Below are 26926 nucleotides of genomic sequence, written 5' to 3'. Positions count from 1 at the left end.
TTTTATCCTTCTGGATAGTTCTTCCTCTCGACATGTACAGATACAGTACATGAGTGGACTCCCACAAGACACGTTGATGAAGCTATTCTTGCTCCAATCATGGAGCTAAAAAGGGAAGGAGAAAGGACACTATTTAAGCCTGTTTTAAGCTGTTTACATAGCTTTGTTTTAGGCAGAAATAATCCTATTAAAATTTTACACCATGATTGAGACCGCATATTTACTTATGCTAATTGCTGCATTTCAAGATATTGCTGAACATGAAAATATTTTGCATCCATAAAAACGAATATGCAGAAGAAATAAAAAACAATACATGTACGTGTTTTCTTCCAAGTGAAGTCAGAAGTCATTCAGTGACCTTTGGCACCGAAAACAACACAGTCCTGGATACATTCTCAGCAAAGTCAAGGTTGAGTATTTGTCTTGTGTGTGGAAAATAACTTGATACTCAAAGCTAAATATTTTTTCTCCCGACGATTCCTCTAAAAGATTTTAAAGTTTGTATGGGTTGCTTGAAAACAAGCAGTTAAGGTGAGATATTTCTTTTTATTGTGCGCCTGTGAAAAATCATGTTTGAAATTGCGATAGTAACCGTGCATGGATTTCTATTTTTATCGTAGTCTTTTTGATGACCAACAATGTTTTAGAGGAAATTTATCAGTCATACAACAGTTACTTTTGTGAGCAACATGGCAAAACGCCATGTAGTGTACTTCACAATTGAATATTTCATTTCACAGTAATTATATATTTTATGATAGCTACTTTACTTGGTTTTTTAAAAGTAAATTTATAACATGAAAATAACAATTCCTATTCCATATAGCAATTTTTGCAACATTAATATTTATTAACATCAAGATGATACAATTACAGCAAGTAATTTTCATGAATATGTGGAACCATGGAGGTAGAAAAGACAAGGAGTGAGGACGCTATTTAAGCCCATATTAATTTTTTAAACATCCTTTGTCTTTGCTCTGGTTAAGCCACTTATTGTTTTTGTTTAGAAGTCGTTTTATGTCATGATGATAGCCGCTTATTTACACAAGAAAACGAGAGTAGAACTGAAAAAAATAAATTCCATTTGAACATCGTCTGAATTGAATGCGCAAACCATAAATAAAAGAATTGTTCATGCGCAATGACCTTTATCGGGTCACAAAGGTCATTTCACACTTGTAGGTACCGGAAATTCTGCATATGGACGCTTCCAAGATGTGTGATTACTTTTTTTCTGATATTTTTCATCGAAATAGTCGTCCAACTTCGGACATTGATTAAAAAAATCAAGCAAATTTCCGCAGTGAAATTTAAAGATACATGATAAGTTTATAACAAGATGTTTCGACTGGGCATTTTTCATCAGTGTGCAGAACTGTGCATATGTTGAAAATCGCGCCTTTTGTTGCAATAGATTTGAGGTATTGAGTACACTCAGTGTACGTCTTTCGCTGCATTTTGTATTATTGTTATCTGTTTGGGCATGCGCAGTGCATCGAGAATCTTCATGAAGCTTCAGAATACAACCAAAACACATAAGCTGATTAACGGTGACACTTGGCAGCGTGTTTGCCAAATAATTACAATGTGTACTTAGTAAATAAATGCAAATAATTACAATGTGTACTGAGTAAATAAAAGCATCATGAAACCAGCGGAAACAATAGCGTTCTCACTCCTTCTCTTTTCTACCTCCATGGTGGAACACATACAAACAGTATATTGTTATTTTACTGTGGGTACTGTGGTACAAATTAGCATAACCTCCTTTCAAAATAAAACTTCTCTGTTTCATTGTGTAATTTATATACCGGTACATTTTTTTTTTTTATTTCATAGTTTCAGATTATGAATCAATAGGGTTGATATAGTCTCCGAACGTATACGGATATTCACTAAGTTAACCGACAGAAGATTAAACCTTGTAAATCTCGTTATAAGATTAAGATAAATGAAGTGGTCAATATCTAATGAGTAAATAAACTATCCAATGAGCAAATAAACTATAACTATCATAGGACAGGCAAAAACGATAGCGTCCTCTCCTTTAGCTGCAGTTCTGAAACCATGGTTTCGCGTTAACACCACGACGAACGAAATAACCGCCAGCGAAACCAAGGGAGCTACAGAACAGCAGCTACCTCTACTTCCCTTTCTAGCTCAATGCTCCAATCAATCGATCTCGTAAAGCCAAAGCTTATCCCGATTTTCGAATAACAAAAATGTGTTTCATCAAAGGTTGTTCGAATCACAGTGGCTCGAATCTGACATGCATGGCTTCAGCAACCAGAAATGAAAAGATTCTATTAGAGATACACTACAGTAGCTTTACCTTTTGTCACGTGTTGGTGTGATAATGTTTTTTTTTTATTACTCCATGTCCTTTTGCTTTGCCCTTTGACCGATTGTTAGTCTCGAAAGAGGCGAAGATCTCGCATGCTGGTTCATTGCTAGCTGGCGCCGTCACACTAAGCAGACCATATATGGATAATAAGGGATCAGGCGATGGAAGTATCAGCCAATCACAAACGTCGATTTGGTATCAACAAGCTAGCTGTTACATGCTTCCGTTATTTAGGTCATCTGGGCTGTGGCCTTATTATTCAGATCAAAACATAACCTATTAATCTGAATATCTGCTCCGTTTCGTCTCATAAACACTAAAGAATTCACAACGATTACTTCTGTAGCTGTGATCCATGGTTTACCATACATCATCATTTCGATAACCAATTTGGTTAGTTCTCTAATCAAGACAGTTTGTCCTCCATTTTTGGAACCAAGTTCCATCATCGTATGTTCCGATGATCATTCGTCATCTATATCATCGCTGTTTCATCTTCGTGACTGATCAGTACTTCATTTGAGTGGTAAGTTATGCTTATATCGTCCGTCTGTGTGTAGATTTATTCTAGAATTAGATTATTTTCGAAATTATCGAGTTTTGTTTTTATTATTATGATTTGGTTAAATGTCCAGGGGTACTTTGTTGACGTTAAACAGCTGAGATGACGTCATATTGTTGAGAGGACCATGCAAAACCTACTGTAGATTTCACTAGATTTCAATACTGCACGTCGAACGAAGATCACTAATTATAATTAATAAAATCAATAAATTTACCTACCACTGAATGAATGAATGAATGATTGAATGAATGAATGAATAAGTTGAATATTTGATTCTTTGTAAAACTGCCCACAGTATGTCTCCCAAAGTAGTTAAAATTCATTTGATACAAATTTAATTTATGGCTTATATTAACTGATATATAATTGTTTATACATGGTTGCTGGGTGTTAATTTGTTCCCTTGTTACTGGTGATGTTATTATTGTTACTGTGAGTCACAGGTGTAAGATTATCATACCAGGATGCTCTTGTAATTTGAATAATTTATGCAGGTCTCAGCACTGCAGTATAAATCGGACATTACTGTCGTAGTTTACTGAATACAAATGTTTGTCCTTATCATTGATTTTGATTCTATAGGTTTCTCTCATCTGTGACAATGTCGGCATACACTGGTATTCTTCAAGGGAAGCTCAACCCACAGACCTTCAACGCAACAAAGCGCATAATGAAATTACCAGGAAGGTTACCTGTACATATCAAGCGTAAAATACAGTCTCAGACATCAAAGCAAAATGGTTATAGATCTTATACAATGTTGAGCAATAGTTTGAAGGCAAATACGACATATCCACAAAGAGCACTGTCCGTAGGAAAGAAGTTTATCCAGGCTGGTAGTGGTGAATGGACAGTTAAGATATCAAAGTTAAAGGTCACGGCAGGCCAGCTTGTGTGCGCTCTCAACCAAACAAATGATGACATCCTAAAAAAAATTATTGAAACTAAACAGAAACTACCGTCCCTGCCGAAATTGAAACTGCCATCTTTTCCTAGATTTGTTTTAACGCAGCGAGTTGTAAATGCCCAGAACAAAGACGTTGTTACTTGTGACAGTAAAGTTGTACAGTTGGAACGAAAAAAAATAACTATGGACGAGAGTTTTGAGAGGGAAGAGCACAATTTGGAGAAAGCTGTTTACGATGCCAATAAGGAACTTGTTGTTTATACCGCGAATATCTCACAATCACCAGAACTTGTCAGGGAGAGACTGGGAATCATGAAAAATCAAAGAACAGAATCAAATGAAAAGAAGACAAGTGAAGGAAACAACATCGATGTCTACAAAAAGCTGGCAACATTTGCTGCCCATCTTCCTAATATCAATAAACTGAAAGAAATTAATATTAAAAAAATAGTGAAGAATCATGTAACAAAAGAAACTGAGTCTCCTGTCCGAGAAGAGTATGATTTAGAGACATCAATACTGAACACCTATTTGTGTTCCAGAATGACTACGCTCCCAGAAGAAACTTTGCAGACATTGGACGCTATTCAACAATCATCCTCCACTCAGCCGGAATCACAACAAGAAACCGTACAGGCGCTGGATCCCATTCAAATGTCTACCACTGCTCACCCAGAACCCCAGCCAGTTACTAAGAAAGAAAGCAATAAAGTAATGAAACTTTTGAGTAAAGCTGTACCTAGCAGTGGTAAGGGGAAAGACAAAAGCGAAAATGCTGCCAAGTCAACAAAGATAATGATCTCTCAGAACAGTATTGATAGCAAAACAAAGGCACTGGTGTACTCCATTTCAAATGCCCAAAGTGAGGAATCCAAATTGAAGCGTGTTGATGAATTCTGTAAGCATTTATGTGCATATCCTGAAGCCAGACATTTGGCCAATAAGGTAAGAAAGAAATCAGTCATTGTAAATTTTATTATGCTAACCTTCTTAGAAGGTTATTTTATGGTGTAAACAACAATATTCATGGGCGTACTCACGTATACATTGTTTACTGTGTGAGATCAGAGGTCATTGCACTTTATAGACTTGTTGACTAGACCACTCATGCTGATTTAGATCTAGAATATTCTGACATCAATATGATCACTCTTTATTTGTGTAGCCACATTTTATTTTTTCGCTTTTATGTATGCAAAACACAAAAGGTCATAGTAATGTCTGTCTGTCTGCCCGTCAGTCCGTTTGTGTGTTTGTGACAACTCTGTTCCACCAATATCACGAGAGCCACTGTCTGGATTAGAATGAGATTTGATACCCATATAACATATCCATGCTTGTTAATTTGCATAATTAATTGGTTTTAGTATGTTCTTTGCACTTCTTTACATCAGGTCACTCAAATAGATTTTTTTTTCAGTAATACCATATATCAAAACAAGAAAACAAATATTCATAATATCAATAAACATTGTCAGCAATTAATTTGCTTTCTGGAACACATTCACTTCATGTCTTTTATAGTTTTGCATTTGGTAGTAAACTCTATATGCAGAGAATTTAATTATTTTTTTTTAAATAGCATGTTCATTACAGAAAATCTTTAGACTCTGTGTGTAGAATACAATGAATCAATGAAACCTATTTCCACTTCCCATGAATCTTTGTTACCAAATTGTAAAATTACTGTTTAGTGTGCAGAATCTGTAAGTAATTTCCTCAATTTATTTGTTTAGATGCATGTCTTATCACCGCTACTGAGACACTTGAATAGTAGTGAAAATGATGACTTGCAAGGCGCAGTAAGAAAGGCATTGGCATTGGTTGGATATGCGGAACCGGTCAAAGGCAGAGGGATCCGGATATTATCTATCGATGGAGGCGGCACCAGGTAATTGAAAATCACTTGCTGCTAGAAATTTCTAGAATTACAGCGAGCGCAAGATATTTACATACACCTAACTTGCGCACCCGGTAGGTAATTACCGAGGGACTTTGCAACATCCCCAGACACTTTGCTAGACGCCCCAACGACTGTTGTAGACGCAATAAAGTTACATACACTCTTACGTGACAGTTAATCAAAACACCGGACGCGGTATGCCTTTGATGTGTGGGCACGAGGAACGAGGGGTAGTTGGAATATTCCATTACTTTGTAGGTGTATCTAGCCGAAGAACAACAAAAAATACGAATTGTGCAAAAACTGGGTGATATTATGATTGAATAAGCCACACAGACAGTAAAACACACTTTAATTTTAAAAGATTGATCATTATTTGAAACTCCAGGGAAACGAATTATTTTGAAAACAAAATAATCAACAATAATCTAACCTCAAACTAAGTAAAGAATTCAAATAATTTCAACGGTTTTATCTCTCCATCCAGTGTTTCTATTGGTCAACCTTAACCTTGTAACAATTAATTTTAGTGGCAGACCTACCCCATACAAAAAAATAATCAGAGTTCGACAACATTTTTGAAGAAAAAACATGTTTATTTATCAATTTACACTTTCCAGTAAGTTTTGTGATAAATCTCCACCAGCAAAAATTTTGTATATTTTTTAATGTTATCTAGTCTATGGCAATTCCACAGAAACGAAAGAAATTGCGTGACATAAAGGGCGTTATTGATGCAAGTCCGTTAATAATAGCAGTCTCGGTATATAACACGGCAAACATCATTTTCTCGTAATTTTCTCTTCACTTGACGAAAACACATTTCACATGAATTAAATTCAGGTGAGTATGGTGCTTGAAAAAGTAGCATAACATTTCTTGTTGCCAACATTTCACGAAGCGCTGGCTCAGTTATTCGGCCATGGTGACAATTATCCATTATTACTGTATCGCCTGGTGACAATACATGTTGCCCATTCTCGTCGAATAACTCCATGGTCTCTTCAAAAAACTTAAGCATTTCGAGTCCATTGGAAGGACCGTCTAAAATGTTGAAGTCACTTACACCTCGGGCGTTGTGTAAGAGATTCACTGTAAAATTGACGTCAGAAGCATAGCGTTGAAACTCGACAGCTCTTTGACCGCGTAAACTGTGACCGTAATTGCGATTTGGCGTCGTTCTCTTCACACCAGTCTTGTCGAAAAAGTGCAAAGTTTGTGGATCAAGCTGAGAAACAGTGTCTATATATTGTAAAATTCGTTCCATATTTCTTTCAGTAACTTGCTCAGTAGGAGTTTGACTTATTTTTTGAACGAATAATTCAAATTACTTTTCATTATATGATGTACCATACGCACCGAAGGCAAATTTTCCTGTACGCAAATACTTTCCCTCAAGAGAGACATGCGTATTTCCTTTGCCGTCAGGGATGGTTTCTGTAAGAGACGAAATTCCATAAACTCATTTCCTGTGTAGATTTCAGTCGACGACGGTCGCTACTCTTGTCAGAACGTATCCAATTGGTGCGATGGAAATGCCTCACAATCCCTTGGACCGTTGCCTTCGCTAGTCCAACTTCCTTGGCGATCATTCGCAAACTATTTCCATCAAAGAAAAGACGAATAATCTCCTTCCGAGTGTCTTCGTCAACACGCTTTGGCATAATAGCAATAATTTTATAGTCAGCGAGCAATTCAAACTTGAATCCAGAAACTACACTCAAAACTAAACTGTTCTCGCGAGGGTAATTCCATTATATGTTAGGGGTGTTGTATTACATATTTGTATTAACAAGGTTTCTTATATTAGTGAAACGTTCAAAATAGAATTTATTTATTAAATGAACGAGCATATCTATGCATGACATAATAAAGTGTCCGACAACAACAGTGAATACTGTAGAATACTTTATTTTCGCTATTTTCGCTGAAGGGATGATTCCGTGAAAATAAAAACCAGCGAATATACGTTTTTTCCTATATTTTACATTAATCTCATCAAAAATCAGTGAAAATAAATTCCAAGCAAAACTCCCAAAAACCCTTTTCAGCGAAAATTAATTCCAGCGAAAATAAAGTATTCCACAGTAAAACATTGTTTGATAAATGTTTGACTGGGCGCTTACCCTGGTTTTGATTAAATGTCAAGTGTTACACAGATTGTTATACATACACGGCAATGGAATATCCCAACTACCCCTCTTTCCTTGTGCCTACACATCAAAAGCGTACCGCGTCCGGTGTTTTGATTAACTGTCACGTGAGAGTGTATGTAAGTTTATTGCGTCTAGCAAAGTGTCTGGGGATGTTGCAAAGTCCCTTGGTAATTACCTAGCGGGTGCGCGAGTTAGGTGTATGTAAATATCTTGCGCTCGCTGTAATAATTTTTTTGGCATTCATGAAGACAACATTTTGCAAAAGTCATATTTTGTGACATATGATAGCAGGTTCACTGCTTTCTTCACTGCTACAAAACTTTGCAACTTCCACTGACTTGTGAAATTCAAAATTTGTCTTTTCTGAAATTAGAGCGGTTTTCGGTGTTTCATTTGAGACTTAGAATCAAAAAAATGTTGCTCTTATAGACGTCTCTAATTATGAAGAAGAAAACATTTATAGCGCCTGTAATTTAACAATTTACAACATTTATGCAAAAATTTTACTTGTTCTCTCGCTTGCAGAATTCTATTTGAATTTACATTTTTCGAATAGATAGGTACACTATATAATAAACCCTATGCCTATTTCCAATACATGTATTTCTTCAAGTTGATTTCAGTTTTTAATTTTCCAGTTTTGCAATTTCAATTCTGCATTTTATAGACAACCTGTAGTATATTTTGCTTTGCATCAGATGGCCATAGCGTGTCATTGTTTACAAACAAGCGTCTACCATGAGCCTTTGCGTTTTTAGTGTGAGTTGTTATCGTTGATTAAGACTCAATTCCCGCGTGCTTGCAGGTGACATCCCGTCTGCCTTAATAATTCAATTTCATTTCTGATTATTTACAGGGGACTTATAGCGATTGAAAGCCTCCGAGAATTGGAGAAAAGATGTGGCAAACCAATACACGAGATGTTTGATTTCATATCTTGCGTTAGTTCAGGAGCGGTCCTCGCCTGCTTAGTTGCCTTTGCCAGAGTGTCATTGGATGATTGTGAAAATTTGTTTCAAACATTAACAAAAGAAGTATTCCAGCGTAGTGCTATTGTTGGTACGGGTAATCTTGTCTGGAGCCATTCATTTTACAACACTGACGCTTGGATCAAGATCTTGAAAGCGTAAGTTTCATCTTTCCACAACCTCGGCATTATCTGCAGTCTAGTTGTGTTTATTAATCTACTAATTATTTTAGAAAATCTTGCCTCCAGGTTGCCCCAGAAATGTGTGTTAGTGGGTATATACTTTGGGTATATACGGGTATAACACTTTGAAGGATAATTTTGCTTAGTTGCGCTCAATATTTATTGTTTTTTGTCAATTAACAAAAGCATTAGACCCAATTTTTGGAATAACAGAGATTGATTTACCATAGTAACGTGTTGAGTCTTTGGGTGAATGAGATTCATGTATTGCTGGGAGCTAGTATTACATTTTCAGAAAATAATTTTAAAAATAATGAAAATAAAGTCATTGTATAATATTATATGAGTCATCACCGACCATATTAACAAAAATTATATGTTGTTAAATGTGTCTCTTCTACGTCATAATATTTTTATGTTCATTTTCACTTTCAGAGCACATAGCAGGAGTGAGATTGCGTTAATTGACACAGCTGCTGATCCAACGTCTCCAAAGGTAAGAGTTCTCTTCATAATATGTCAGGTCTGACAAATTGTGTCTGTGGCTAATTGTGACTTGGTTGACGTAAACGGCTCATATTGTGATGTGAATGGCTGTTATCGGTTAACAATGCACTTGTCTGAAATAGTCTCATAGGCACTAGTTGTATATGAACTAATATGTGTACCATCTTTAACAATAACAGATAGCGGCGCTGTCGACTTTAGTCAATCAGACAGCTGTCAAACCGCATCTATTCCGTAACTACAATATACAGTCTACGGTACAGTCACAGTACAGTGGAACATGTCAGTACAAGATATGGGAAGCTCTGAGAGCATCAACAGCAGCCCCGGGATACTTTGAAGAATGTAAATTAGGAGGCTCAGTCCATCAGGTTGGTACAAACATAACCCTCATCTATTCTATCATGTAGCCGGTGTATTTCTTTCAATACATGTCGATGATGTAATTTTATAAAAATTAATAATTTAATCATGCGTAAGGAGGTCATGCTGTAAACTGGTCTGTTTTCATGAAAGATCAATTTTCATGAATTTTGTGATTCATAAAGGCCACAGAATTTAAGAGTGTCACACCGACTCTCCTGTAAGATTGTTCTCACGAATATCGTCAAATTATTCTATCAAGAAAATGTATAGCAGTCTTTAAAATGCAAAGAAAGGAAAATTTGCTGCATGTGCCACTTTTTGACTAACCTGTATTTTATAAAGTTCAGGCCGAGTTGAAGATCATACATAATCTTCTACTTGCTTTCAATATTATTAGTTAATGCCACTAGAATATTGAAACCTTTTTTTGAGTCAAAAATGTTATGGGCAATTTCAAGATTTGAATTTTGCTTGAATTTAAAAGAAAATTGTGCTTGTAGGTGTAGCTGACACGAGATGAAAAAGTCATGTTATAGGTATCAATCTTAATAACGTAAAAACATTCAAAGAATTGACTTATATTTAATAGCAAGTTTCATAACACATTGGGTATATATGTGTAGTAACATTCTCCAAATGTACAATTTGAATTTGGCTCAAACTGATTTATTTATTTATTTGTTTGTTTGTTTGTCTGTTTGTTTGTTTGTTTATTTATTTATTTATATTAAATGAAAACTGTTGTCTGAATATATTTGTGTTATTTAAAAAAAATATAATTCATTCTTTTACCCATTCTTCTTGATACAAATAGCTGTGGTGCAAAATTATACTTTGATTTTGTTCAGTGTGTCAGAAATGAAATAACATATGTTTTATTGCTTCTCATCTAGGATGGTGGTCTGATGTGTAATAATCCCACTGCCATTGCACTGCATGAATGTAAACTACTATGGCCATCCACACCAATACAGTGTGTAGTATCATTGGGTACTGGAAGATACGTACCTGAAGCCAATCCGAGTATTCAGTATAGCAGTCTGAAAGCTAAGATAACGCAACTGGTGATGAGTGCTACAGATACTGAAGGTAGGTTATAGCATTTTGAAAGCCAATTTGAAAATTAACGCAACCAGTAGTGAGTGCTACAGACACTAAAGGTAGGTTATAGCATTTTGAAAGCCAATTTGAAAATTAACACAACCAGTAGTGAGTGCTACAGATACTAAAACTAGGTTATAGCATTTTGAAAGCCAATTTGAAAATTAACACAACCAGTAGTGAGTGTTACAGGTACTAAAGGTAGGTTATAGCATTTTGAAAGCCAATTTGAAAATTAACCCAACCAGTAGTGAGTGCTACAGATACTAAAGGTAGATTATAGCATTTTGAAAGCCAATTTGAAAATTAGCGCAACCAGCAGTGAGTGTTACAGGTACTAAAGGTAGGTTATAGCATTTTGAAAGCCAATTTGAAAATTAACACAACCAGTAGTGAGTGCTACAGATACTAAAGGTAGGTTTTTGTAGTGATATTCAAAATTAACAGTTACATACACTGTCACTGCCATATTGTTCTGAAAACCAAAACAGCAACATTGCCAGCTAGGTTGCTGACTGGGTTGCTATGCGCGCCTTGAGATTGTTACGCGATTAGAACAAGTTGGGTCATACCAACCTCAACAGTAGAAATCAAACTATTTGTGAGGGACTTTGACACGAATATAAACAGAAGATGATGCCTTTTAATTTTGTTCATTCAATCGTAAGAATTGGTATATACTAAATGACAAAGTTAACCAAACTAATTATATGTACTGAAATGTCAGGACACTGTCAATGGTGTGTATGGTGCGTGCCATACCTCTTGTAAATGAATGCAATTATCCGAACAACCTACCCTCATAAAAGTGGTTTGAACTAACAAATTAGTCACATGGGATACATTCCTACAATGGTTTGTTTTGCTATCCAATTGATGGCTAATGTTTTCAACCTATTCTCGTTAAACATATTATTTTGAATGTCATGCATCTTCTGTTGAAGAAAGTTATTTTCTAATGGATGAAGTGCATCCACTCTCATTAAATATCATAATTTCATTGTTTGTCTATAACTTAGTTCCCATATAATAAAATACTATAAGATAAACGTTTGTTTGTTTGTTTATTTACTCAAATTATGTATCTTGTCACTCAGTAGCAAATCAATTTCTTTTTTTTATAGCTGTACACACAATGTTGTCTGACTTGATGCCCACTGGAACATATTTCCGTTTTAATCCATACCTCAGCGAAGATATACAGTTGGACGAATACAGGGCTGAAAAGATTGATCTGCTACAACACGATTCAAAGACGTACCTGAAACGTAACTCTAACAAGCTGGATGCGGCTGTTAATAGATTGACGCAGACGAAAAACGGGTATCATGAATGGAGCGATTGGCTGAAGACAAAGAAACACATATATTACAAATAAGGACATGTGCAAATGACTTTCAAAAGTTCAATCAAAGGTGCAATTTACGATTGGTTGATTGACAGCCATCATGATAATTCTGGGCAATCACATTTCACCATCTTGCGGGGCCTAAGAGAACTGCATGTTACTACCAGGCTTTCAGAGCAGAAGCATGCTGGCGATGCTAGCGAAATATACTCCATTTATTCATAGACTGTATAGAAAATACAGTCTATGAATTACATCATAACTACATCTGTACCGCTTACTTTAATATTCATTTGAAAAAACCTCAAAGTAAAATCCCTGCCATTTTTAGCCTTCTCAGATTTGTTACAGGGTCAAACCTTCAATATCCGGTCTGTTTTATGTGGCAATTGGATGCCCTATAAGTAAATTCAGTTGCATAACCAAGTTCCAGGATGTATGAACTTTTCATGCCCTTCAAATCCTAGGATGTGTACCGGTAACCTAGTACTATACAGTGATGATTGTAGGAATGCCATTTTTACCTCAATTATATGGATTTGAAGTACAATTCATATTTATTTGCATTACCCGTATGAAATATATCTTCAAGTTTATTTATTTATTTGCCATTCATGCACAGTCTCAGGTATTCTATGTAATTTTATAACTACTGTAATATTAATTCATCCAGAGCATGGAGTACTCCGAGTATCTTCCAATATCATATACGTTCATGCCTTCTTTGATTTATTTCGAAATTGGTGTTCGTAAATGTGAAATAAAAAGGGATTGATATAATATCATAACCATGCATGAGTTGGATCATAATAAGAAAACTAATTAAAGCTCGAGTGTATAGAAAGTGGAAAATGTTTGATAATCATGTTCTAAATTTTTTGTGGAAACTTGGTTATGTTGAACCTATTTTTTAGCACAATGGATGATTTCAATTTTTAGTTTCAGGTAATTTCAGCCAAATCGGAATCAGTTTTTGTTCAGTAACATAATTTGATGTAATTCTGTCCTCAAAATGACCGTACCTCGCTTTATATAATGCTTTAAAAATAGTACCGGTACATTTTTTTCTTAAAAGAAAGTCACAATTTTATTTTATATGATGTCAGCTTTATCTTATTAAATATGTATAATTATATTCTTTTATAGTTGACTTTCAGAAAAACTGTTAATTACTAGTACTGTCTTTATGCAAACTATGTAGATACGTAGACAAGTGTAAAATAATTTTGTAATATCAAGGTTCCAGTGGGAAACACTGGCTAATTTATACATTTAAAATTTAATTCATGTCCTATTTAGAAGCAAGAATAGTTACTATGTGTACATATCTGAAGATAATTTTCATGTATGACTTATAAAAAGTTTCATGGAGAGGATGATCTAAAACACGAGAGTTGTTTGGTTGATATATTCAGAATCGTGTTCACAGTGCAGTAATTTTCATCAATCAACTTACTTCAAATAATTCTTAGTTTAAAACAGTTTTTCCCATTCATAAAATTTACAAAATTTTCTCCTTTTGGAGTTTTGCCACCCTTGGTCGACCTCATAACATAGTGGCGGCAAGCGAACTTAATTTAATATGTTAAAACTGATGACAATCAAGACAGTCTTTATAAATTCAGTGTATGAACATCTGTGACAACACTTTTGTAGGAAGTTTATTATAAATAACTAATCAATTCATATGCAGTACAATGAAAGACTAGAATGAATAAAACAAGTCCCTGCATATGAAATATTGTCTGCTTGCATGTCACGTATGTACTTGATTCAAACACTAGACTCCAGACCCGTTTTTGTTTTTTTGCCTTGTAGAATTGAATAATAACTGTAAACTCAAGTAAGTTTGTCAACTCCTTGCTAAATTCAATGGTAAATTGCAATACTTTTATCAATGATATTAATAGTACATTTTACATTTTAACACACGAGTTATTTTTTGCCATAGAGGACCTACATCTTAAAATGCAAATACAGATAATGTTCGATTGACGACTAGTACTGGGGTACTCGTTATCCAGAAACACATTTTTTTTACCTTAATCTTGTTATTATAGAATATCTGTTGATTTACTATTTATGACTGGAAAAAAAATAGTTGTTAATCATTTCCTATTTCTGCAATTATGTAGGGGAAATGTTCTAATGACAGACACTTGTCTTTGGGCTGTTGCAGAGACCTAGTAGAAATTGTTGATTTTACTGAAATAATACGTATTTTATTTTTGCTTTGGTGTAAATACTTGTAAATATATAAAAGATTTGGTACAGTGTAATAAAGCTGTTTAAAAATAATAATCATTGCTGTGTGCGGTTTTAGTCCCCGCTTAGGGGGACAGTCTGTAAATAAGGACTTGATCTGTGTGTGTTAGCGTCTGTTAATCCGCTCGTCTGGACATATATCTCACACATGCTTTGGCCAATCATGTTCAAAATTCACATCATATGCATGATCTGATTCAAGATGGCCGAATGGTGGCCATTTTATTGTTAACCACTCATCAAAATCAAGCATTTCTGTCATTTCAGAACCAGATCTCAGTTATATGTAGACCGCTATTGTCCATACATTGAACTCGTATAACTTTACTGTACTTATGTCTGAGAGTACATCAACTGATGAATACTACCCACTACTACCTGAATAAATGGGCATTACAAATCAATTATCAAATCACACAGAAAGGAAAGTTGGGAATGAGGAATTAGAAAAAGAACACATCATACATTATCTTGGAGTGACTTTTAATACAAATGGTTCAATGGATGCAACAATGGACAGGTTACCTGACAAGGCGAGGAAAACTGAAAGGGCTCAACTCCATCTTTTCAGTGGTACTAACAACAACCATGTAAAATTGAAAACAAAATTACTTGAAACAACTCAACTACCAATTTTAACATACGCTGGAGAAATATGGGGACTATGCACAAACTGGAGTAGATGGGATAAAACTAGCACAGAAGGATATCACCTAAATTTTTGTAGACGTATAGTAAATGTAAACAACACTACCAGTAACATAGCTGTTAGAATGGATACAGGGCGACTACCACTGTTATGTAACATTCAATACAAAGCTCTCAGATACTATAAACACCTAAAATCCATTGATGAAAACAACATAGCATATTATGCACTTTAAAGAGATGGAGAATACAATGTTGAAAAACAGCTGGTTATCAAAACATGATCTTAAAAAAACAGAGCAAACTGTTGATATACAAATAACAAAACAACACTTACAAGAATTATTTAAGGAATACTATATGAATTATTCAATACATGGATGTCAAACATGAACAGTACTGATTCAAAACCAAGGACTTTTAAATTATTCAAAAATAACATCCAACAGGAAACCGGTTTACAAAAACTCAATGACAGAAAAGCAATAGGGACATTTGCAAGATTTAGAATGAGTTGCCACAAACTGAAAATTGAAACTGGTCGTCATCAAAAACCTAAAATACTACAAGGCAGAACTTGTCAAAACTGTGCCAAAATTGAAGATGAAGAACATTTCACGACAGAATGCACCTTATATGCAAACAACAGAGACATTCTATATGCAACAGCCAAATCCTGTATAGATGGATTCCAAGATATGACAAACAATACAAAATTCATACAAATAATGAGTAATAAGAACACTTTACTAATCAAAGAAACCATAAAGTACATCGAACAGTGTTACAACATAAGAAATACATTACCGGCATAAATAAACAACATATGCCATATTCTTACATACTGTAGAATACTTTATTTTCACTTGGAATTTATTTATGCTATTTTCGCTGGAGGGATGATTCCGTGAAAATAAAATCCAGCGAATATACTTTTTTTCCTATATTTCACATTCAACTCATCAAAAATCAGTGAAAATAAATTCCATACAAAATGCCCGAAAAGCCTTTCCAGCGAAAATAAAGTATTCCACAGTATTGTAAATTGTCTTACCTTTACTATTCACAGATAGTTTTATGACCGCTCAACTATGTAACAACTTTATTTACTCGTTAACCAAAAAAGAAATGTCTATTCTATAACTAAATCAATAATATTTCAGATCAGATTCAAAATAGTCGAAAGCAAATGTTATTCTAAAACTATATCTCAGGTATATGCTACTCAAAACAATTTAAGGAACACTTGAATATTCTCAGTTACAGCAAGATCCTTTATTTCAGATAAACCCATTTGGTCACATAAATGACGTGAAACATCTGCACAATGAAACACATGATAAGGACTGCATGTAATCATTACACATTTCGTTACACGAGTTTTGAAAAAGAAAAGGGTTGAAAATGAGAATCCCAGTTCATGGAACTATCAATAATGGGTGTGACCACCTCTTGCAGTAACACATGCAACACAACGTCGCCTCATAGATGTCACTAATTGTTACAAAGTGTGTAACCTAATGTAGAATGTTATCTATATCTAGCACTACTTCAGCGTCAAATCAGTGCCAGGAATTGCTGTAAATGTCGACGTGGAGGCATGCTTGCAAAAGCTGCGACAGTGAGAGTAGTCTGATTACTATAACTGGCAGATGTGATCACAAGGATGCATTATGTACAGGAAAAAAACTCAACATTCTTCGAAGCATAAGAATTAGGACAGGTGTGTGATGAGCAATGTTCCACCTTTTCACCCGATTTTCCTTGAAAGAATACGTAACTGTGAAATTGAGGGCGCACCTATTCTCATCTACAAGATTAAGAAAGAATTTAGACACGTGTGGCACTATTGGGGGTCACATGACATCATTTACTTTATTGCGTCTACAACGGTCACTGGATCGTCTAGGAAAGTGTCTGGGGATGCTGCAAAGTCCCTCGGTGATTTCCTACCAGGAGCGGGAGTTAGCTGTATGTAAATATCTTGCCCTTGCTGTAACATGGTACTTGATGTAAAAACTCAGGTGTTTTCAGTAGTACATTGACTGATAGCAAATTAACAACTACCTCAGACATCATTCTTTACATTTTCTGATTCAAAAAGTTTGACTGCACTTACCCAGTCATACAACTGATGAACCCTGATGTTCCATAGTCCAATAATTTGCAAGGATCTTGAGTTTGGTTCATGACAAATAACATTGTACATGGGTTGTACAACATGGATGTGCTGGAGGTACTGTAAATGCATAATTCAATTCGCAGGGTTGTGAGGCTAGGAAAAGACCTTGATGAATCTATGTCTATGCTTGGTTTTTAATTTTACTGTTTCAATATGTTGAAATTAGGCTCTTCGATTTTTATACATAGTATCTAGACTGCCGGCTTTTATTATTGTTGCATCCGTGAATTTGTCCCTTTTTATGAACAACATGGTAATGATGTAATGTGTTTTTTTTTTTAAATTACAATTAAATTCACATACAAAGTAGTTACATTGATAACTGCTGCTCTAATGCTGAGTATATATTGCTTGTAAGACTTATGCTCAATACATAATATTTTCATTAACGTCATGTAAAATATGTTTTAGTTATAGAAACTGAAGAATGTAATAAAAACACAGTATGATTTCAGATCTATCACTTGGCGGCGCTGTCAAACACGATCGTCATCAAACTGTTCGTTTCCTCATGGAGCTAAAAAAAGATTAGCTCCATGGTTTCCTTTAGGGTGTAGGAAAGAATCGTTTTTCTCAACAACAACAAAAACAAGACAGAGAGAATCTGTCAAATTCCTATGAATTTAAATTGTAATATATACCACGAACACCAGTCACTGTTTAATCGAGATAGAAGTCGTATGATGCAATGATATAATGTGTTGAAATATAATATTCGTCTAACCCCCAGGACGGAGCATGGAGTTCGGGGTGATCTCGCAGATTGTTGGGCGATGAGTTTCCATATCCTCGGGGGCGGACATCCGGGCATTTTCACCGCCTGGCAACCCGCGGCGGTGAAAACAAAGGTCCAAAACTCGCAGAAAACGGTACTTTGGGGTGATTGTTGAGACTCCTCTGAACAGTGCAACAAGATTAGCCCTACGTGTGCAACATATATAAATTTGATTGTTCGGGATTACTTCAAAGTTGAGTTTGTATTGTTTTCTCGAATTTTCACCGGCTCGACCGGCGTTCCACAGCAGCGCGCACAGAGCCCATAGAAATGCATGGTACAGTGGTGCGCGTCTTAGCAACGTGGAACGTCTGTGACGTAGCTCCGCCCCCGAGGATATCATAAAAAAACAACAGTAAAATGATGAGACAGAAGATGAATAACGGTTTGTAATGGTATGCTCTTTCCTGTGATTACAGCACTGACTTGTGCACATACACTGACTCATCGCTAACCACCATTAGTATGCAGAACAACTGTTACCGACTTTATACTGTATTTATATCAGCATAGATTTACGATTGATGTCATATTTGTGCACGTACTCGCACGTCCATACAGAATTCCACTGAAACATTGGGCCCATGAGTAAACAATAATACCCATGGATCTATTTTTTTAATACAATTTTATTATTACTAAATTTTAAATATAGCAGTAAGTTTGCTTTAAGACGAACAACAATAATTTAAATATTTTCAAAGGAAACTTTTTATTATGGTATGATGCGTATGAAAACAAACATGAATCGAATAAATGTAAACTTGAACTCGACCCATGTTTGTCAAAACTGACACAAATTACAAATGACAAAAAATGAAAGTACCAATACCAACAAATTCATTGCAAATATATATGCAAGAACGTTCACTAATCAAATTGAAAACAAAATATTTAGAAACTGAAACTGAACATTTATGCAAATTTATACTCGCAACTTAACATAAGTTTTTTTTTTTTTTTTTTGGCCCAATCGAAGCAAGTGAAACTGCTAGAATGTGTCATAGGCTTATTTTAGGGTCTATGATTGTGTGTTAAATATGGAATGGGCCCGAAATTAACGCCACTTGTTGATCCCCAATGAATAAATTACAAGAAAGCTGGTGACAATACTTTAAAACTGAAAGTCTAACCGAGAATGTATTATAAAGAATTATCCACATTCTGTCAGCAAGAAATATATTTATTTTATAATGTTTACAATTAAACAAAACGCAAATATGACACAATTGTAATACTCCAATGAATAAATACACTTACCATAAAATAATATTATCTTGAAGAAGAAGAAGAAGAAGAAGAAAAAAAGACCAACCAACAAATGTTATAAAAAAAAGACGTAGTAATCACATACATGCTTCGTGTCTTCTCTGAAGTGGTCACAATTAAGGAGTCACAATCGTCTTTCACCTGTTTGTATCAGCGTTTTAATTGGAACTTAACGTTTTAGTTAGAACTTAACGTCGAAAGTTCTGCTTTGTTTATTTCAGATAAAAATCACGACTTTGTCAGTCTCGGTTTCGGTGTGTTCAATATGAATGTTAAAATATTGTTGTCATAGTGATTGACATTTGTTATAAATGTAGGTTCATACATCGACTCTTTTTAGAATACATGTATGTGGTATTTTCTATTGCACTAAGCGAGAACTACTGACTATGTGTAGTTTTAGCTGCCTTGTGTCTTCATGACCGGTACTGATGCACTTCTCTGAGTGGTGTTGTATCAATAAACATAGCACAGTTGTTATTGTTGTCGGATAGGATGGAAATCATCAACTTTTTGTTACTTTGGATGTCGGGTCTCGAATACTACCACACGTTAACACTTATCTTGTTAGTGTTTTTTTTTTTTCTGGCTGGAAAATTGATATTATTAATACATATAACGGTAACCCTTAAAATTTGAAGCAATAATATTTTGATAATGGCTATGTTACACATGTAATGAGACCCGGTCCGTCAAACATCATACCGTGGTCGTGGCTTTGACTAAATTGATCATGGAATGTTTATTAAAGCAGCTGTGTATTAACCAAACAATTGGCCCTGAACTCGTTCGCGGGGTTCCACTCAGCAGACACCCATTCATGATGAATACGACATTCCTTTATATAGGAGGGAACATCAAGTACTTGAATAAATAAACGAGGTTAAACAAGGTGAAACTACCAGCGAACAAATAAATAAATATGAATTTGAAAAAAAAAATGTTTCCGACAAAAATGGGAAATAAAATAAAAACATCTTCTGAAATACAACTTCATGCCCACTCTCTGTTCATGTTCATTGACAATGAAGTTGTCGGAGGTGTTTATGATTCATATGCAAATGACTTGTAATCACGTGACTTATACATTGAAGGATCGACGCTGCGTGATTGGATTACCTCGGCCTGCACCGGAAAAAGGGTTGGAGACAGCTCAAAATTTTCTTCTATAGGCTTTTTACAGCCGTTCTGAGAATTATTCGGACAGTCAGTTAGCAATATATGTTGGAACTTTGCAAAACATTTGGGTCTTTTCCAATCTAGACTTGATGGCGCCGTTGTATTGGCACGCCCACAATTGGAATCATTCCATTATCTTGCAAGATGCGGGTAAAACGCTGTTTTCAAAACGACATGCGTTGGTTACCATATATTAACAGGTTATATGTTGTATATGCATTCAAAGTGTTATTTTAAAACGTTATAACCATCCATGGAACTATAAACCCCTTTATAGTTCCATGAACCATCTGAGTCCACCTGACATAGCGTAATTTACAAAACAACTCCCGAGTGTTGAGTAACCCCAGGTATTAATGAACTCGTCGTTGGCGGGAAGGCTCAAAGTAAAGTTTCTTAGCGGGACGCGCTGCAGTTTCGCGACAGTTTTGGGCCAAACTAAAAGTTGCTTTTACATTACTGTAATGTAGTTAAGTATCTTGCTTTATAAACAAATACGTATACATCGTTATCCTTGAATACCATCTGTGATACGTCACATGTCAATGAACTACCCACACTTCCTATGTAATCAATATCTGTACTTTTAAGTAATAAAGTTACTTCCCATTTAGTAGTCAACTGAATAACACCGTGTCTCGTCTATTCCTTACTGTTACCATACAAACATTACACTGGCGACGAGGATGGGATATTTTTCTCGGCCCAGCGGATGTCTTACATTCGATGTCAGTCACAAATTTACCGAGAGTTTCAAGCGGAGTAGAACTTTTGTACGGGAATATCTGCATATTGGTCGGGCGTAACGTAACCTCGCGTTTAATACTTTCGAAGTCATGTTCGTCTATTATATTAATCGCAGCCCCAGTATCGATTAAAAACTGTATAGTCTTACCTCGTATTTTAATGTCCGTTGTTGGGCATTTGGTAGTTGTCGCGTTTATCGATGCCGTACGTATTCCAAATACATATCCTTTTTCCGATTCGCAGCTTGAATCGGTGTCGACGCCGGTGTCAAACGCGACTCGCCGTACTGATTGTCGCAATCTGATTAAAATAAGATCCTAGTTTGGGCTTTTTTTTTTTTTTTTTTTTGTTTTTTTTGTTTTTTTTGTTAAACTAATATCATTAATATTTTTTTCATATATTCTATTATTTTTTTTTCAAAATTTGTTTGCTGGTATTTTTTTAAGTTTTGGTAATCGCGAAAGCCCACCAGGATCTGACCAACTACCTATACAAATCGCGTTCAAGTCTCGTAGAATCAGCAACCAATCAGAACTCGTGTTACAAATCACTTTCTAGAGCAGGAGAAGCGACACAACAAACAAACACATGAACAATGGTGGACTTGTTTTTCTGCTGTATTTTTTCAGAAGACGTATACTAAGCTACATTGAACAGTGCAAATACGTAAGTTATCGCTATCGATTTCAGTAACCATTCACGTGCCTTGTTTTTTGAGCTGCCATTCACTAATTAGTTTAGCTTGGAAAATGATTAACGTTATGCATTATTGATTTGATTGTAAGATTTCCGTGCCGTAACGAAACAATCATAGGCGATTTTAGTATGTGGTTGGTTGCACAGGCGCTCGGAACGTTTCCTGGATAATAAAAAAAATTACCTAAAGTGGGATCGGCATAGTTAGTCAGTCGCCGGTTGGTTGCTGAAATCAATAGAACTTAAAAGACAAAAGGTCTCTGCCGAAATCTAGCAGGAAATAATGCTTATAAATGACACTAGTTATACAGGGTCGGCTTAAAACGTAGTAGCGGCAATTTTGGGCGTCTTTTATCATTTATAAACAATATTTTCTACTAGACTTCGGCAACCAACCGCATACGTTAGATCGTCAACTTCACGTCCCAGTAAAACGTTATACTACTAGTAATTGTGGAGATAATTGGTTTTGTATTTTTTCCACACAGATTAATCATGGCAACCCAAACAAACCTGTGTGCAGTTTGTGATTTAAAGTTCCACGATAATCCAGATATCTAATGTGATGTTTTACAAGATATACAATTACCATCATGGTCTCTATGTATACAGTTGGTGTTTTCATCGACCTAAAAAAGGCGTTTGACACTATAGATCACAAAATCCTAGTCCAAAAAATATGTAATTATGGCATTCGAGGTGTTTGGATAACAGGTTACAGCAGGTCTGTATTGATGGTATTAACTCAGATCTAATGAGTATAATTCATGGCGTTCCGCAAGGTTCAACTTTATTTATACTATATGCAAATGATATCTGTAATGTATCATAATTGTTAAAGGTTATTCTATATGCAAATGATACTAACATATTTTTATCTAGAAAATATGAAGAATTTACACTTATGGTTTATGGCTAACAAATTATCTTTAAATATTACTAAAACTAACTACACGATTTTCTATTGTAAAAATGTAAACAGTGTCCATCCAATCAATGATGTTTATATTGAAAGAGTGTATCATACTAAATTCTTATGTGTAGAACTGGACTGTAAATTCCAGTGGAAAGAACATGTGAAAAATATTTAGTTAAAGCTGCTAAAAACTTAGGTATTCTTTAAAAATTAAAATACCTGTTAGACTCGTCTGTATTTAACCCTTATATTGCCATATCTTGTGTATTGTTGTGAAATCTGAGGACATACATATAAAACTACTCTAATTTGTTTATTTTTACTCCAAAAAAAGCTATAAGAATTGTTACAAAAGAGGGATACTTTAGCCATACAAAACCATTATTTTATAAACTAAATGTATTAAATCTAATTGAATTAAGAACCATGCTTGCAATGTATAATGTTTATCATAAAAAAGTCCCAGAAAACAACTTGAAGTACTTTACAAATACCCATGAAGTACACAACCATTGTACAAAACATTTAGATTTCTGTATAAAATATAGAAGAACTACTCAAGTCAATGTGCATGTCATGTTATGGAATCAAACTTTGGAATACTACCGGTAGTAATATCAAAAATTATATTAAATATTGCAATAGTCAAACAAAATTTAAACACCTCTATGTAAAGAGTCTATTTAATGTTTAACTTATTTTGTCAATTATTTCTCCCTTATATTATTTACCAGAACCTTGCCATGCCAAAATCATCACATCCCCTATAATCACAATGTATACAGGTGGCAATGCTTCTTGTTGCCCCTTTTCTATAGCTGTTATATCTATCTGCTTGTAATTTTAATTCTTTTTTGTATGTCACATTTAGCGCTATAGAAATAAAAGGCTTTGTTATTTTGGTTATCATCCATATGTGTGATTTGTATGGGTTTTAATGACAAGCTTGTAAAAGCTCAGAATACAAATTGGAGGTGTTCATGATGTAAAAATAATTTGCACGAGTAAATTATCCCCAACAGTAATGCCATGTAGATACATCAATGTATAATATCCCTATCAAATTTGGTGCAAATCCTTTGATTTGTTCACCAAATAATTTTCTGGAACACACCTTAAACTCACACTTGAGCCAAAAATGAATCATATAATTTGTAATAAACAATTATTTATTTACATTAATGATGTGTTTTTTTTTACTCTGATTTTAAATGCATACATGATCAACAAAGTGATATGTACATGTACATTGATTTATTCAGTTTGGTCTGCTTCCGAACTTTCATTAGAACATGAAGACTGTAATGAATCTGCCAATACAGCATCCGATTCTAAACTGCACGTGACTCATCACTCTCTGTATTGGCACAGTAATGGACCATATATTTTTCTACACAATTAGCATGAGAGTCGCAATTACTACAAGAACAGTTCCGTTCACATATATCACAGCAGTTGTGATTCCTTGTTTTTTAAAACACTTAAGTATTTACTGGATGTAAAATCTTCAAATAATTAAACTCTCCTACAAAGAGTATCATTTTTGACATAACTTTTTAGTTCTGGACAAATGTCGCATAACATTCCACCGTGATAAAATAACGCGGCATGAGATGGTTTACCATCTCTTCCAACTCTGCCAGATTCTTGTATATAGCTCTCGAGATCAAATGATGACCCATAGTGAAGTACATGGTATATTGATTTCATGTCAATGCCCAAGGGCTGTTGTACAAAAAATAATCTCAAAATTAGAAGTAGATAATTTAGTAAACTCTTTTAAGTGCGATTCCTGGACTGTATTTTCCGTCTCGCTGTAATTGAGGGTATTCCTCCTTAAAAAAATAATAAAGTGTTTCTGTTGCATCAATAGATGAACAGTATACTATTGTCCTTTGGGATTCATGTAGATCTTCTCGTAGCTTGTCGACCATTCAATAAAATGATGATGGGATATCTCGTTGAATCTTCAAAACAGATAGTCTGATATTATCTCTGTTTGGGCAAACATTTACAACTTTGCAGTCTGCATAATTAAATTTTCCTTAATCTGATTTTGCAGACATTTTGATGCTGTTGCTGTTAATGCCAAAACTCCGACACCAGGAAAAAACTATCTCAGTTCCCTAGTTCGGAATGCCCCTTCTTGTGCCTTTCGTCTGCTTTTGTTACTTGCATCAGATTTTTCACCCCTGTTAAATTGATCAAAAAAATTATGCTAAATTTAGATGTTAAAGAGATTCATGTTGAATTCAAGATTAGGTCGTGTTTGTCATAGTTTTATCATTATCGGTACTGGGCCATCAGGATACTCAAAATAAAATAAATAAAATCGAGATTACAAGAGTCCAAAATGTGGTACATGTATATGGTAATAATGTTTTTGTTTTTTTTCACTTGTTTCTCCAAAAAATCTCTGACATAGGATGAAAAAATTGTATATTAATATAGTGATACAAATCCTAATATTGTTGAAAAATTTCATAAAATTTACATGAGGATTTAGTCAGTTTCCAGATTATATATACAATGGAAGTTCTTTCCCATGATGCAGTGAGTGGTTTGGAATTACAGATCGACTCAAAATGCCTCTAGTGTCAATTATGGAAATAACATGCATACAAATTTTACATGCAAGCATACAAGCAATATGCTTACCCCTTTTGAATAGTATGAACTTCATCAACTACCAATAATACAATCTTATCACCATGATGTTGATGTAGCATGTCTATGAAGGTGTGCTTTGTTCTTCTGGGGTACTATATATATAGGTTGGCAACTTTCTATCAATCTGGATATCTCTGGCCATTTTTGCACTAAATCCCAACAAAGTCAAACTGTCTATCTGGAAGAATTACCAATTAATCAATCACTTAGAAACTAATCACCAAGATATTAAAATAATAACAGGAAGTATAGATTTCGAAATGAGATGAACCAGTCAAATTAAACAATTCCCAGTGACAGTAGAGGATAGCGGGACTGTGACTTGGTCTTTCATTAATGAGACAGGAGGCGACAATATTAAAACACAATCTCCTTGTATCCTTGTTAATGTGACTAACATGAGTGGTAGGCGACTGACTAATTATGTCGATTCTACTTTAGGTCATTTTTTATTATCCAAGAAACGTTCCGAGCGCCTGTGAATAACACTGGTGTTTTTATTTATATCCACACAAGTACGCATTTTCGCGTATATAAACATTGTTACTTGACTAAACGTCCACCAATACCCGACATAGTTCAATCATAATAGGAAACATGTCATATTCAACAAATACTCACCTCATGGTCAATTATTTGTTCGAGTTTCTCGCTCGATTGGCCGGTAAGCACCGCCATTTTTTTCATTTTTTTTGTGACCACTTCATGCGCACGCGCAAAGTGCATCACCATGTTTTCGTAAGGCGCTCTGTGATTGGTTGACTAATCCCGTCAGCGGAGAGGTACTTGAACGCGATTTGTATAGGTAGTTGGTCAGATCCTTGTGGGCTTTCGCGATTACCAAAACTTCAAAAAAATACCAGCAAATAAATTTTGAAAAAAAAAATAATAGAATATATGAAAAAAATATGAATGATATTATTTAAAAAAAAAAAAAAAAAAAGCCCAAACCAGGATCTTATTTTAATCAGATTGTGATTGTCGATACTGTTTGCCCCTTGTAGCTTCTCCCTTTGATTTTGTTCTACACACTTTAGCGTAGTGGCCAAGTTTACCACATGCGTTGCATTTTTTTCCTTTAGCAGGGCACGTACCAGTGTGAGGATATTCGCCATCGCAAAAGTAACATCGCGTTTTCTTTGGCTTGTCTTGTCGTGGTTTACCGCGTTTTGGTCTAACATACTGACGAATAGCGTTAACCGACGATGATTGCGTATTATTTTCCA

At 34.9% G+C, this 26926-nt stretch overlaps 2 protein-coding genes and 2 long non-coding RNA genes across 5 annotated transcripts in view; 2 read left to right on the top strand and 2 right to left on the bottom strand.

Moving 5' to 3' along the window:
• Positions 1–2482, bottom strand: part of LOC100375181 (protein SHQ1 homolog) — a 35740-nt gene extending 33258 nt beyond the window's left edge. The window contains exon 1 of the mRNA XM_006819407.3: positions 2339–2482. The gene's annotated coding sequence lies outside the window, so the exon portion shown is untranslated. The remainder of the gene's footprint in view (positions 1–2338) is intronic.
• Positions 2483–2561: 79 nt separating this feature from the next.
• The window catches only part of LOC102807938 (calcium-independent phospholipase A2-gamma-like), a 90825-nt gene continuing 66460 nt past the window's right edge, over positions 2562–26926 (top strand). The window contains exons 1-8 of one of the 2 annotated variants that reach the window (XM_085497023.1): positions 2562–2876; positions 3498–4767; positions 5559–5713; positions 8738–9007; positions 9467–9527; positions 9718–9909; positions 10798–10993; positions 12130–14654. In XM_085497023.1, coding sequence (XP_085353149.1) covers positions 3517–4767; positions 5559–5713; positions 8738–9007; positions 9467–9527; positions 9718–9909; positions 10798–10993; positions 12130–12383 — 2379 coding nt within the window. In that variant the 5' untranslated portion in view covers positions 2562–2876; positions 3498–3516 and the 3' untranslated portion in view covers positions 12384–14654. Of the gene's footprint in view, positions 2877–3497; positions 4768–5558; positions 5714–8737; positions 9008–9466; positions 9528–9717; positions 9910–10797; positions 10994–12129; positions 14655–26926 lie in introns of those variants that run through there. The other variant, XM_085497024.1, reaches the window with a different exon arrangement.
• Positions 21926–23941, top strand: LOC146747734 (uncharacterized). The gene is made up of 2 exons (XR_014928980.1): positions 21926–22084; positions 22603–23941. It is a non-coding gene; the product is annotated as an uncharacterized LOC146747734 (long non-coding RNA).
• Positions 24182–26613, bottom strand: LOC144349061 (uncharacterized). Its single transcript, XR_014928979.1, has 3 exons — positions 26322–26613; positions 25689–25878; positions 24182–25222 (listed from the first exon to the last, which is right to left on the bottom strand). It is a non-coding gene; the product is annotated as an uncharacterized LOC144349061 (long non-coding RNA).

Source organism: Saccoglossus kowalevskii, chromosome 3 (genome assembly GCF_978046115.1).
Source record: "Saccoglossus kowalevskii chromosome 3, keSacKowa6.1, whole genome shotgun sequence".
Taxonomy (NCBI): Eukaryota; Metazoa; Hemichordata; class Enteropneusta; family Harrimaniidae; genus Saccoglossus; species Saccoglossus kowalevskii.
The sequence above is the reverse complement of the archived record's forward strand: the minus strand, read 5'-3'. Positions and strand labels throughout refer to the sequence as shown.